General features: G+C 38.5%; 1 protein-coding gene across 1 annotated transcript in view; it reads left to right on the top strand.

The window, feature by feature from the left end:
- EYS (eyes shut homolog) overlaps positions 1 to 12,608 on the top strand; it is a 685,229-nt gene that overhangs the window by 627,560 nt on the left and 45,061 nt on the right. The window contains exon 41 of the mRNA XM_057369428.1: positions 6,134 to 6,306. Within this exon, the coding sequence (XP_057225411.1) occupies positions 6,134 to 6,306 (173 nt within the window). The remainder of the gene's footprint in view (positions 1 to 6,133; positions 6,307 to 12,608) is intronic.

Here is a 12,608-nt window from a genome sequence, read left to right as displayed (position 1 = left end):
CCTTGCAATGGATCCAGCCTGACAGAGCGTTATTTCTGTTCCTAGATGTGGCCAGGGAATGGATTGCTGCCCAGATAGATTGTTTTCACCAGCCATTGCTTGCTGTACTTTTTCTGAAGGATCCTTAACCATCTGTCATTAAGTATTATGTGTCTACAAGTGCTTGATACCCCAATTGTGTATCCTCTTGTGACAGGAATGGTCATAATTGACATATTACAGGGCAGAACCTTTTATGCATCATACATTTTAATGGGTATGTACCCTTCATGGGATGGGGAATCACCTGCATGTTGACCACATGAGTCAAAAATGGAGTCTAAAGAGTGCTTAGAAAAGACCCCARAATAGGCTTCCTGATCCTGAAGAGTTAGTACTGTGTTAGTAATTTTGCTAGTACATTTTAAAATAAATTATAACCATCCTGAATTACTGAAAATAATAACACCTTTCAAAGTCTGAAATAGATAATCTGCCAATAAACAAGAGTTTCTCCTCCTTCATTATTTCCATAAATCAAATTCTGTCCTTCCTAAATCACAGCTAGCTCAAAAAACTCCAGTGAACTTTCTATAGTTTAGGTATTGTTAAAAGAGTGAATTCTTGCTCAAGGAAACTACTATGCATATTGATACGATAGAGCAGATGCTCATTGCTGTCTGACTGGGATGGATAAAACMTTATTTACATCCTATAAACTAATTTTCTGCTAGAGTTGAATCCCCTTGTACACAATGCTCTTTTTCTCCTATGTTGACAGGAGTCAAGCAGGATCTTGGAACCTTTTTTGTCACTCATGTTCTCCTTTTGAAGTGGTATTTGAACCTTCCCACTCCAATATTTTAATYTCAATCAAATTATTTGGAAGCATCATTTATAAGTCAGGGCCTATTTAGTCTGTAATAGAACAAGTATAATTCTAAGCCTGTCCCAAAGAAAAACTTAAGCCAAATAGTTTTTTTATGAGGGCACCCAACCAATCTGGAAGCATATTCACTATGAGTTTTCTAAACCAGCTTAATTCACAAGTCATTTTGTCTTGGTGTAAAGGGAGCCTTCATATAAAGAAAAGCAGTTTAGMAAATTTTGGTGGGTTGAGCCTGGCTGRSCACCAGGTGCCCACCAGAGCTGCTCTGCCCTCCCCAGCTGAACATGGAACAGAAGAGATAATGAAGGGCTCATGGGTCAGGCTGTCATGGGCAAAACAGGCTTGACTTGGGGAAAAATAATTTATTACCAATATAATCAGAATAGGGTAAAGAGAAATAAAACCAAGTCTTAAATCACCTTCCCTTCTTTCTGGCCTCAACTTCACTCCCAAATTCTCTACCTCCACCCCCACAGTGGGACAGAGGAATCGGGAATGTGGGTTGCGATCATTTCATCACACATCTCTGCTGCTCCTTCCTCCTCAATGGGAGGGCTCCTCACTCATCTGCTCCAGTGTGGGATTCCTCCCACAGGAAACAGTCCTTCATGAATTCTTCCCTATGGGAAGGCACATGAGCTGCAGTATTTCAGGAATTGCTCCAGTGTGCGTTCCAGGGCACAGGGACTCCAGTCCTACCAACAAAKCTSCYTYAGCATGGCTCCTYTCTCCAWGGGGCCAYAGRTCTTTCCAGGCTCCTGCCTCTGCTGCCAGGGCATTTTTTTTCTACTTAACTGCACTATCCCAGAGATGTTGCARTCATTGMTSATGGACTCAGCCTTGGCCAGTGGCAGCTCCATCTTGCAGCCACCTGGCATTGTCTCTATGGGACAYRGGAGAAGCTTCTGGCAGCTTCTCACAGAAGGCACCACTGTAGGTCCCCACACTACCAAAACCTGATCACACAAACTCAATACAAAACTGCTGTCAGCTAAARGAAAAGAAAATTGCAGTGMACTGACACARCTTGCAGAATAATGATTCCAGGCTRRRGGAAAARGGATTCAAAATAGTAAAGATAACAAAAGCATTCGGAGCTAGACAAGATACTGTAATTGAGGAAACCTGAGTGAAAGTCCTAAAGCAGCATGAAAGCTGAATTGATTTTTGGGAGCTGTATAATACAAGGAAAGATTGGCAGATATATTATATACTAAAAAACACCTGCTGTGCACAAGGAARGAACACCTTTATATATTGTCCTTTGATATTTTTAAGATTATTGATGAGATAAGGTTATCCTTCTGGCTGCAGTGAGTTTCTGTGGATTTGTCTATTACAAAAAGCTTTCAAAGTAAGACTGTAATTGCCTTTACRTTATGCTGGTGTTTTCTGAAAAGCAATTTAATGAATCTTTGCACAAAGTGTAATTGAAGCTTAAATTGATAAAGTATGATGGTCCTTGCATTTCGCAGTAATTTAAAACAGAAGTGCTAGGAAAAAAAACAATAATAACGACTTGAAAATAAACTGAATTACATCTATAATTTATTGACTGAAAGAACTGTTCTCTCCAACTTCCACAGCTTCGCTTCAGATAATATAATGAGAGCACTAAAAGAAYCTATGTCATTAAATATTGAACCCATTGTGACACGTAGCACTACCATGGAATCACAGAATCAYAGAAAGCTTTGTGTTGGAAGGGACCATGATTAAAGGGTGTTGAGCATGYTTCCTTTCAGGGAGGTTCTCCTGCATAAAACTACACAAAGGGCATGTATAGTGCTTTCATTGTACTCCCACTTTAGAGAWGGAAAAAGCACAGGGATGTAGAAAATTATACTCTGCTTTGCACAAACACAACACTATCACTAGATTACAGGGGATGTCGGTGACACATTGCAAGGATTATAATCTTTTCTTTTAAAATCAGAATTGGTTTAAAAGTCAAAAGCAGGGTTTTAACAGCTGGTAAAATACAGCTGTTACTGGATTACTAATGTATTAAAACCCAGTCTCCCCTCTATTGTGCAATATTTTAAATAAATAAATTACCACAGCCTGTGCTGGCATCTCAAAGCTGTCAATCTTATACAAAGTTTTGATTTTATTAAATCAGATCATTGATTTTGATTTTATTAAATCAGGTCTTTCTCAAGAAGAGAAACTGTACTACTGAACTACCTATACCATATCATATCATGCAAATATTTACTGGTGGTTTTCTTTCCAATCTAATATTTAAACCTAAGATCAAAGGAATATTTTAACATGGGAATGGCAATAGAAAGTATGTCCCTTACCATTTCAGAGGATTATAAGGATGTGAAAAAATAGTTCGTTTTCCCTACACCTTTCTTTTTCTGTAGCAGGAGTGTGGAGACATGCGGTGATGGTGTTCTAGAAATACTTCTCTTGTCTCTTCCRCTCCTTTTCTACACTATTTCTGACTTTTGTCTCATTTTCTCTCACTGTCTTTCTTCCTTGATATGACTCTGGATAGTTACAAGGTTTTTTATCTATTTACTCCTGAAGTTTATCAGCACTCCAGTGTAAAATCTTGAGGGGTTTTTTTTATGTGTAACTTATACCATGGCTGCATGATTTTATTTTGATGGCCTATAAACCTGTATCCACATTAGTAGGTAATTGAATTCAATAGGCATAGATTTACAGGTCAATCAATTAGTGCTGAGGACCCAACAGCCCTGTTATTCACATTTCAAGAAGCTTTGACTGACACTGGAGGGTCTGGATCTGAATGCTGAGTCCATTCAGCGGAAGAACCTGAAGTGTGAGACAATCTTCTGGTGTAGGTTCATCTGAAAGAAATTCAATTCATGTGCTCCAGAGACACAATGTGGAACGAGGTGTTTCAACTGGGGAAAGCCAGGAGTTTTTCTTCAAAGTCATGCTCTCAGTCTGAGCTCAAACACTAATATAGTCATATAACACATTTCAGCAAAACACTCCAAATCTTTTTCTTGTTTYRCAGCTTCAAAATTCTGATGTTTTCYTTGTTTTTCACTTTCTTTAGCTCATGTATATAATTATCCARTAACTTTTTCTTGGAGTCTACAGTATTTATTGGTGTACAGCATAGGCAAAATATATCACTGTTCTGATTTTCTGCTCCCTTGTATTTGCTTCTTGCATTCATAAAGGGCAGCAGGTTATCACAAAATTGTGAAATCTACTTGGGAGTAGTTCCTGGTCTTTCAAGCGTTATATGTTTCTTGCATCTGAGATTAATTCAATAGAATATGGGAGATTTTGGCCTTTTCTTAACCAAGCACAGTGACAGTTTGCTTTGAAAGAGAATAACTCATTTGGGACTTCATACACTAATTCTTTTGAAATGGCTGTGATGGTTTTTTTTTCCTCTGTGGTTAGCAGATTTATTTTCAAGCTTTGTATTATTTTGTAGAWCTTTTTTAAAGCTGTTTTCTTTGCCACATCAGGAATCACTCCTTTGTTATTAGGATGTTGCAGCCCCAAGAGTGAAATGTCATAATATTACTCATTTTGTTAACCATAAACTCCTCGCAATTTGTTATGAAACCTGTTATTTTTAATCTTCTCCACAATAGCAAAAGTAAGACTATAGAAAGGAATGGCCAATGTTGGCATATACAGCTCAGTAAAACAAAGTATGAAAATTGATTCTTTAAAGGTGAAGCCTAAAGTCTGTGTCTCATGGCAGTCAGCAGCAGTGATCTGTCTTTTCTTCCATAGACAAACTGGAACACATTTGATAACTAAAGATCATCACCAACAATTGTAGATTTCCAGAAAAAAAATAATTTATAAATGCTTTTTAATTAGCTGAACTGTGTAATGTTGATACTGAAACCACTGAAAGCAGGATTCTCAATGCTGCACAAATGAAAGCAATCCAGTACCTCATTTACATTCCTCTCCTGGTGTCTGCAGCAGATCTATAAATAGAATAGGCTGCACACAGAAATTTATTATTGCAGCTGATAGCAATTTTCCTTTGCAAAGGTGTCTGGAGGCATTATTCATGAGACCCATTCTGGTAGAGTCTCCAGCTGAGATCCTCACTCCCCAGCTCTGCAGGTGGTCAGTTTAGGAACACACTAATCAACTGCTATGCACAAGGATTGTCACAAGACTTACTCATTTCCCTCTTTCAAAAAATATGGGAGATCTTCCAGCTTTCTTAAACCTCGTTGCTTGGATATTACAAACAGATAGATAATGGATTTTTAGAAATCACTTGTATTTGGCATTTTATCAGTGCTCATCCTAATGATCATGCTATTATTGGAAATCCACAATGACTGTGATTTAATACAGCACACACCATATCTTCTGCATTCATACCCAYGGGCACGTGTGACCTTATCAAGTGTAAGGCAGACATATTTCTGTTCAATACTGAGGATGGACAAAAACACTGAGCAGTCACATGAACTGACCTATCTAGCTGTCATCTAATTTTGACCATAATATAAGGGGAAAATCAAACAAGACCTTTTGTGAAATTATATTTAAATAAGTGATATATGGGAACACTTTTGTTTTCCTACCTGGTTTTGGTTTTCCTGCCATACCTGTCATTATGCTATCTTTCAATACTATTTTTAAAAAAAAATTGGTACAACCAGAATATGCACAGTTCTAAACATCAGTTTTGCCACCCCTCAGGACTGATTATTACTTACTTTTATCCTTGTCTATTATATTTTTTTTGTGACTGAGAATATAAGTTACATGATAGCAGAGATATTGCCTGTTTATTCTGTTTCAATTTCAATATAATCACTATTGCAAGTGTTCATATTTCAGGGCTTTTTACATCCTCTCTATACATACAAGCTGTATATACTTTCTGAATATACAAATGATGTTTTCCATTTGCAAAGTACACTAGTAACTTCCATTTTTTGTTCTCACATACTTTCATTTCTTCAGACATAATAGAGACTTGCTCTCCTGTGGCAGCCACATTGACTATGCAATGAAAGCAGCAGCATAAACAAAAAGTTACATATCTCACCATGAAAAGAAAGATAAATTAAAATATCAAATTAAACTCAAAAGAAACTGTCCATTTAAGGTGCCAGTAAGGCACTCTGGCATGTSTAACACCAGGCACACTAGTGAAAACAAGAAAATCTATTACAGCTGTAAGTTAGATGCCACAGAATTTCTCGGAGTGTAAAACCCATTCTGTTTGTTTCGAGTGCATTTTGATACATACACTTGATTTTGTTTGTTTTAATTTAAATTTTTCAGTGATGAAGAAAATTGGTATTGTGAATGCCCTAAACTCTACACTGGAAAACTCTGCCAATTTGCAACTTGTGATGAAAATCCATGTGGAAATGGTGCTACATGTTTTCCAAAATCCAGGCGAGATGTTGTTTGTTTGTGTCCGTATGGAAGGTCTGGCATCCTCTGCAGTGACGGTAAGAACCATTTTCTTCACATATTGGTCATAGTTTCCATCATTTATAGAAGCTGTGGTAGGAAACAAGTCAAATGTTTGAAGGTAAAACACTGGGAGGCACCACCTCCCCACCTAAAACCAGCCCAAAAYCCAATCACAGGCAGAGAATGTCTGAGCTGATCACCCTCCCATGCGCTGTTTCATAAAAGTTCCATGCAGAGAAAGGGAGGCAGAGGGATCAAAGAAGCTGAGAGTTGACTCAGAGAAGCTAGGAAACACCAGTTAGCATCTGATGTTTTAGTAAATCACCTGAGAGATTCAGTTCAGAGCTCCTTYGGAGAAATTGATTTCTCCTGTAGTTTGATTTTTTCCTCTGCTTAGGGAAGCATTATTTCTACGTTTTGTATATAAAAGCAGCGCATAAAGAATACCTTCTGGACTGTAAAAATATCACCAGGTACAATAATTTAATTCATTTTGCAGGTCAAAAATAGGGACAAATTAAAATTTACTGAGTGCTCTGCTATGAAACAGGAGATACTATAAAGGAAAAATAATAAAACAAAGTGAATAGGTCACTTTGATTAACATTATCAGATGAAGGGCTTTTATTCCCGGAGCATTGATTACAATGATTGTTCTAGGCTGGAAATTCCTGTGCATGAACATCCAAGGTATTCTTTTCCCCTTAACAGTGAATGTCACAAGAAATAATTATTGAAAAATCTACATGTAGAAAATTATTACTGTTATGAGCTTATTTAACAGTGCACATGAAGTGCCTTTTCAAATYAATATTAAGCAATGGTCAGGTTGGTTTTGTCATGTCATATACGTATTTAAGTATTACTTAATTTTTTTTTTCAAAATTTTCRGTAGATGAACATTTATATTTTGTCTGTGTTTTCATCTAACACTGATACTTGATAGCAAATAGAGGAGTATGTAGATGAAACGTATATGATACTTTCTTGGTAACCTTTCCGAGCTTGCAGCAGCACAATACATTGGGACTTTATTTACTGTATCTCTACTCATCCAGGCTGCATTTCTTTGTTCCTTTTCAATTCCACTGCAGCCCCTTTAAAATGAGGCTCCAGAGCTGATTGAATGTGCTATGTTCAAGGTGTGATAATGCCACTGCTTTGTACAGTAGTGTTTGACATTTTTCTGTTTTACTCTCTGCCCTTTTCTTAGCCAATTCTTCCATTCTATTTTCTTTTATGAGTACACTGACGTAKTCATGAAAGTGCTCATTAAAACTCCTAACACCTCTTCCTTTGAATGCTGATGGTGAGTTCAGAGCTCACAATTCTTTATTYAAGGCTAGGACTGTTTCTGTAATCTACCCCAATTTACATCTGTCAGCACTGAGTATCATCTAATGTTTTTTCCCTGTGGTTGTTTAATGAAGCTCTTCAGCAACTCTTTGTATTTAACTGTCTCTAAATTGAAAGACTACATARAAAAATGAGAGCCTAAATTGAGAAAAAGTACAGAAATTCATTAGTTTGATTGGACTGCAAAACAGGAGTCTTTAAAAGCACAGACAGAATTCATTCTAATGAGTGGAAAGGGAAAACTGTCTGGGATCATCACTATAAGGAAACAAAATGGGAAAGAACACTCAACTTTATACAACAGTACAAACCTGAGGTAATAAGCCTACAACATAAGAAACTTACATTAAAATATGAAAAAAATATTTTATTGAACTGTGTTTTAAGGGTTTAGAAGGCACAGGAATAAACTGAGCGCAGACAGAAGTCTTAAAATGAGATGCAAGAGGCTCTTTTATCGCATTTTCTAAAACAAAGAAGGGAAAAATAGGGCCACAATGCAGTGAAGGCTGGATGCTCCCTTATGGATAGCCTTAGCAGCATCAAWACCATACTTTTGGGGAGGTATTTGAAGATCATGATAGATTGCCTAATTAAAATGGTAGAACAATTTAAATAATTTTAGAAACAGAAGGCAAACTTAATTGTTTACTATGACAAAATGTGTGTCCAAAATAATACATTTAATAGAAAGAAATGGTCTGTAAAAATTAAACCATAGAAGCACACATTTTAAATGAATCATCTTCTGTAAAAATACACAATAATATTATCTCTACTGTTCAGATTATAACCTAATGCATGCTACTTGGTGTCTGAACCACTGAAAAAAACTGTTTATCAAAATGTTTATCAAATAATAGTTGGTCTTCATCAACAAGAAACAAGCAAGATGTCACARTGATTATTTGATAAAATGAATATAACTAATGCACCAAACAGAATTGCAATTTCATGTCAGCTTGGCTGCTCCTACCAATAGAGATTGTTTACCAAAGACAAAATAAGGATAAATAAAAATGTGGATAGAGCCATAAATGAACCCACAGACACAGATCTTCCCCATATCACAGCTCCAATTGCCATCTGTTAAAAGTTGAAAGTCATACTAAGAACACCAGTAATCTCTAGAAGTATGTAAGGAAAAGTTGTAATAAAACCACTGTCACTATCAAATGAAAGCAAAGCAAAAAAGTAGAAATAATGGAAAAATAAGCAAATTGCTTGACATGCCAAGTTAAAGATACATCATTTTATGGGAAATGCATAACATTCATAAAGTGAAGAAAATTATAGGACTATTGTAAATGTGACAAATTAGGCAAAAATGTAAGGACAGATAGTAATTTCTGTTAGACAAACCTATATAAATGTGGGAAAATAAACAAGGTCGTGACTAACAAGGACTTTTCTTACATTTCTGAATCTGATGGAGCATAGTACAATCTAAGCCGGCTGCTAACAATAGCTTTGACTTTAGCTGAGTTGTGCTTGTTTCAGACATCAATAAAAGATTCCTAAAAGCACATCCACTTTTCCAAATATACATAGCAAGATGTATTATCTCTCACTACGCATTTTCCTTGATTTTATCTCTAGATGACCACATTATTTTGACTGCAAGTTGACCATTATACATTGAAATGTCTCTCAAGAACATTACATATCCCTGCATAGCTAAGGCATAGTGGGCCAAGGGGGATGATAAAGTAAAACAGAATAGAGGACAAACTGCACTGAATGAGGTGGAGGACATGGTCAGACAAGCATCCTGACCACCAACTAATTACATCTGACTGGCCCTTTTTGACTCTGTATCCCTCTATTTTCCACACTTGTTCCTCCCCAAATCACCTAATTTCCTCCTTCAGACATCCATAAGTCCTGTGCTGTTCCAAAATGCTCTTCCCATAACGTGTCCCAAAYCCCATTGCAGTTACACCCCTCTGTMCAAAAGGTGATGCAGTGTTCAGTCATCATGGAGTGTATCACACCTTAGCACTGGGGCTGAAATTATCCTGGGACAGCCCTGGGAGGGGTCTGGACAAAGTGTTCCATCCTCTGAATCCTTAGTTTGGGTTTCTGTCTGCTGTTGTGCCCTGTGCTCCCATGGGATTGTGGAGATGGACCCATGATGGGCTGGTGCCTTCTGGGATAGGGCTGGGATTTGACTGCTGATTTGGAGAATTAAATGATTCTGTGACTTCCAGCTTGGTGGGGGGGAGGAGAACACCATCAATGTACAAYACTTTGGAAAAGAGACTCTGTCTCCATGGGCAGATTGACTAATTCYCCCAAGAGTCTTTGATTTCTTAAGCTGCAGATAAAGGGATCTATATCATTTAAACTGAGCCCAGTTACTGAGCTCTGGCTTTTCAGTAGTTTTGTGTGTAAGCAGCCAGCATTCAAGCCCTTAGTCTGATAAATTTTCTTTCACATTTAAATTAGCAAAAAGTTGCTTGCATTTGGTTTTTTTACAGACTATAAATCTCCTCCAGTGTTTAGCAACACAGAGTTGATTAGAGTTGTTGAATCGCTACCGTCTCTGTAATCAGCCTTTATTTCTTTGTTTTCCAATTTTTGTTAACACTTCTKTCTAAGAACAGAATGGGGCATTTCCTGGTTTGTACAGGAAATTGATACACCCTGTAAAAGATGACATCAGTATGTTTGAAACATCTGAGTGTAAGTATTTTTCAGATATAAGATGCAGAAATTTTAAATAGTAAATATCAGTGTATAATTGTTGTAATGGTCTCCTWAATGCAAGTTAAGCAGAAATGGTTCATTTACCAGGATGGGAAATGAACACCTGGACTTCTAAACACACTTTTTTTTTGGCAATTATGTGTTGCACAAGACACTGGGCTCTCCTGGGAAGCTGTTGGTCGTAACATAAGGCCTTTTGTTATGGTGAGAAACAAGAGCAAGTGCTTTGTAAGCACAAATGCAAATTGAAGGGAGAAGGATTTCAAAGGCATGTGCATTGCTAARTGAGTAATTGTGTCATTTTCAGTGTTTTAGACCAAACTTCAGCGGTTTAGGTTCACATATGTACACATATGTGACAGCATGAAGCAGAGACGTTCACAGTTGTGACACTATTTAGCAAACACACCCTGGAAAGGGTCATTCACAACCCACATTCACAGCAATCTGCAAGGTTCCTCCTTGAAACATCTCTGAGCAACACTTATGGTAATTCTTCRCAGTCCACAGGATTCCAGCAGGTTTTCTGTAGGATGCATTCCCCCATGTATAAAATTCATTTCAAAGTGTTGAAGTGGGAATAGTCACTTGCTTCAATTTCTGTGGAGTGAAAATCAGGCTGCAAGCGAATTGTTTCTGTGCAGCTATGTTTGGCACACAATGTCACCTTCAGAGCTGTTTGGGTCTGCACACTGAATTGTGCAGTTCGGTGACAGCAGATGCCCAAAGGGSATTTCCTCAACTAAAAAAATCGACATTGCAAGGTTCCTGATCAGTGATAGAAGACCTTGGGGAATGCTGATCCRGGCTGCTCTTCTTATTGTTTAAGAGAATTTATTTTCTGGGTCATTTGGTTTTCACTGGGCCCTAATTTCCCCCCCCCCCCCAATGTGAGGAATGTCATAAAAATTGTAAAAAGCACACATAGGCACACTTACACACTGTTAATGTCACTGCTGTACTAGCAGTTTTTCAGAATCATATTTTCATCCCTGAGCAATGAAATCACTTTTACTATTTCAAATTTCAGTTCCCAGTAAAAATATAACTCTGATAACTCTGAGCCATGGGACAAGTAAAAGGAAACCATAAGTGCTGGAGGTGGGCAGGGGAATGCACACACCTGAATGACCCATTGTGAGGGTCACTGACTCCTCACCCAGCAGTCCTCCAGATATCAAGAGTGTTTTGCTACCACCTGAAACCCTCAGCTGGCACTGCACCACAACTCCACAGCTCCAGCACCCCTTAGCTTTTCCTCCTTGAACTTCCCAGTGCTTCCAGTGAAAAAAGTGGGTTTGCATGGCAAGGTTACCCAGCAGCCCATGGTTAAGGCCCTGGGCTGTCCCTTTCCAGCCCATGGAGGTCCCCGATGGAGAAGATATTCTGCACTCTCCACCTGCAGACCATGGAGCATCCCAGGCTGTGATCCCATGCGAAGCCTGTGCTGTAGCAGAACCCATGAAGAGAAGAGCCCACACTGGAACAGGATTGATGGCAGGACTTGTGACCCTGTGGGGGCCCATGCTGGGAAGAACTGCAGCCCATGGAAAGGACTCACACTGGAGAAGTTCATGGAGGTGTCCCATGGAAGGGATCTCACACTGACACAGGGGAAAAGTGTCCAGGTCTGGGGCCTCAACAAAAGAGACATTGAGGGGCTATAGGGTGTCCAGAAAAAGGGCAACAAATCTGGGAAAGGGTCTGGAAAACAGCTCCTGTGAGGAACAGCTGAGGGAACTTTGGTTGTTTACCCTGGAGAAGAGAACGCTCAGGGGGAGCCACATTGCTCTCTACAACTSCCTGAGAGGAGGTGGCAGTGATGTGAGGGTCAGTCTCTTCTGCCCTGTCTCAAGGGGCAGGACAAGAGGAAATGGCTATAAATTGCACCATGGAAAATTCAGATTAGACATTACAAAAAAAAATAAAATCAATGAAAGAGTTGTTAGGTGATGGAAATACACTGCTCAGGGAGATGGTGGAGTCACCATCTCTGGAARGGTTTGAGAGGWATCTGGATGTGACACTTGGGGCTATGGTGATTATGGTGGTGCCAGGTTTTTGGCTGGACTGGATGATTGTGAAGGTCACTTCAAACTTTGATGATTCTGTAATTCTGTGATTCTGTGAAATATAAGCAGGTCTTTAGGAGAACTGAATGCTACTCATCCCACACTGTATATGGCTGCTGATCCTGGAGCCAGAYACTGAGCTGGTAACTTCACTGTTAGTCAATGTTAATATAAAAATGAGTATAATCTGATTGCAGTTC

Source organism: Malurus melanocephalus, unplaced genomic scaffold, assembly GCF_030028575.1.
Source record: "Malurus melanocephalus ecotype Western Australia unplaced genomic scaffold, MMel_1.1 scaffold_109, whole genome shotgun sequence".
NCBI lineage: Eukaryota > Metazoa > Chordata > Aves > Passeriformes > Maluridae > Malurus > Malurus melanocephalus.
Note: the sequence above shows the minus strand (reverse complement) of the source record. Positions and strands in the feature narration are given on the sequence as shown.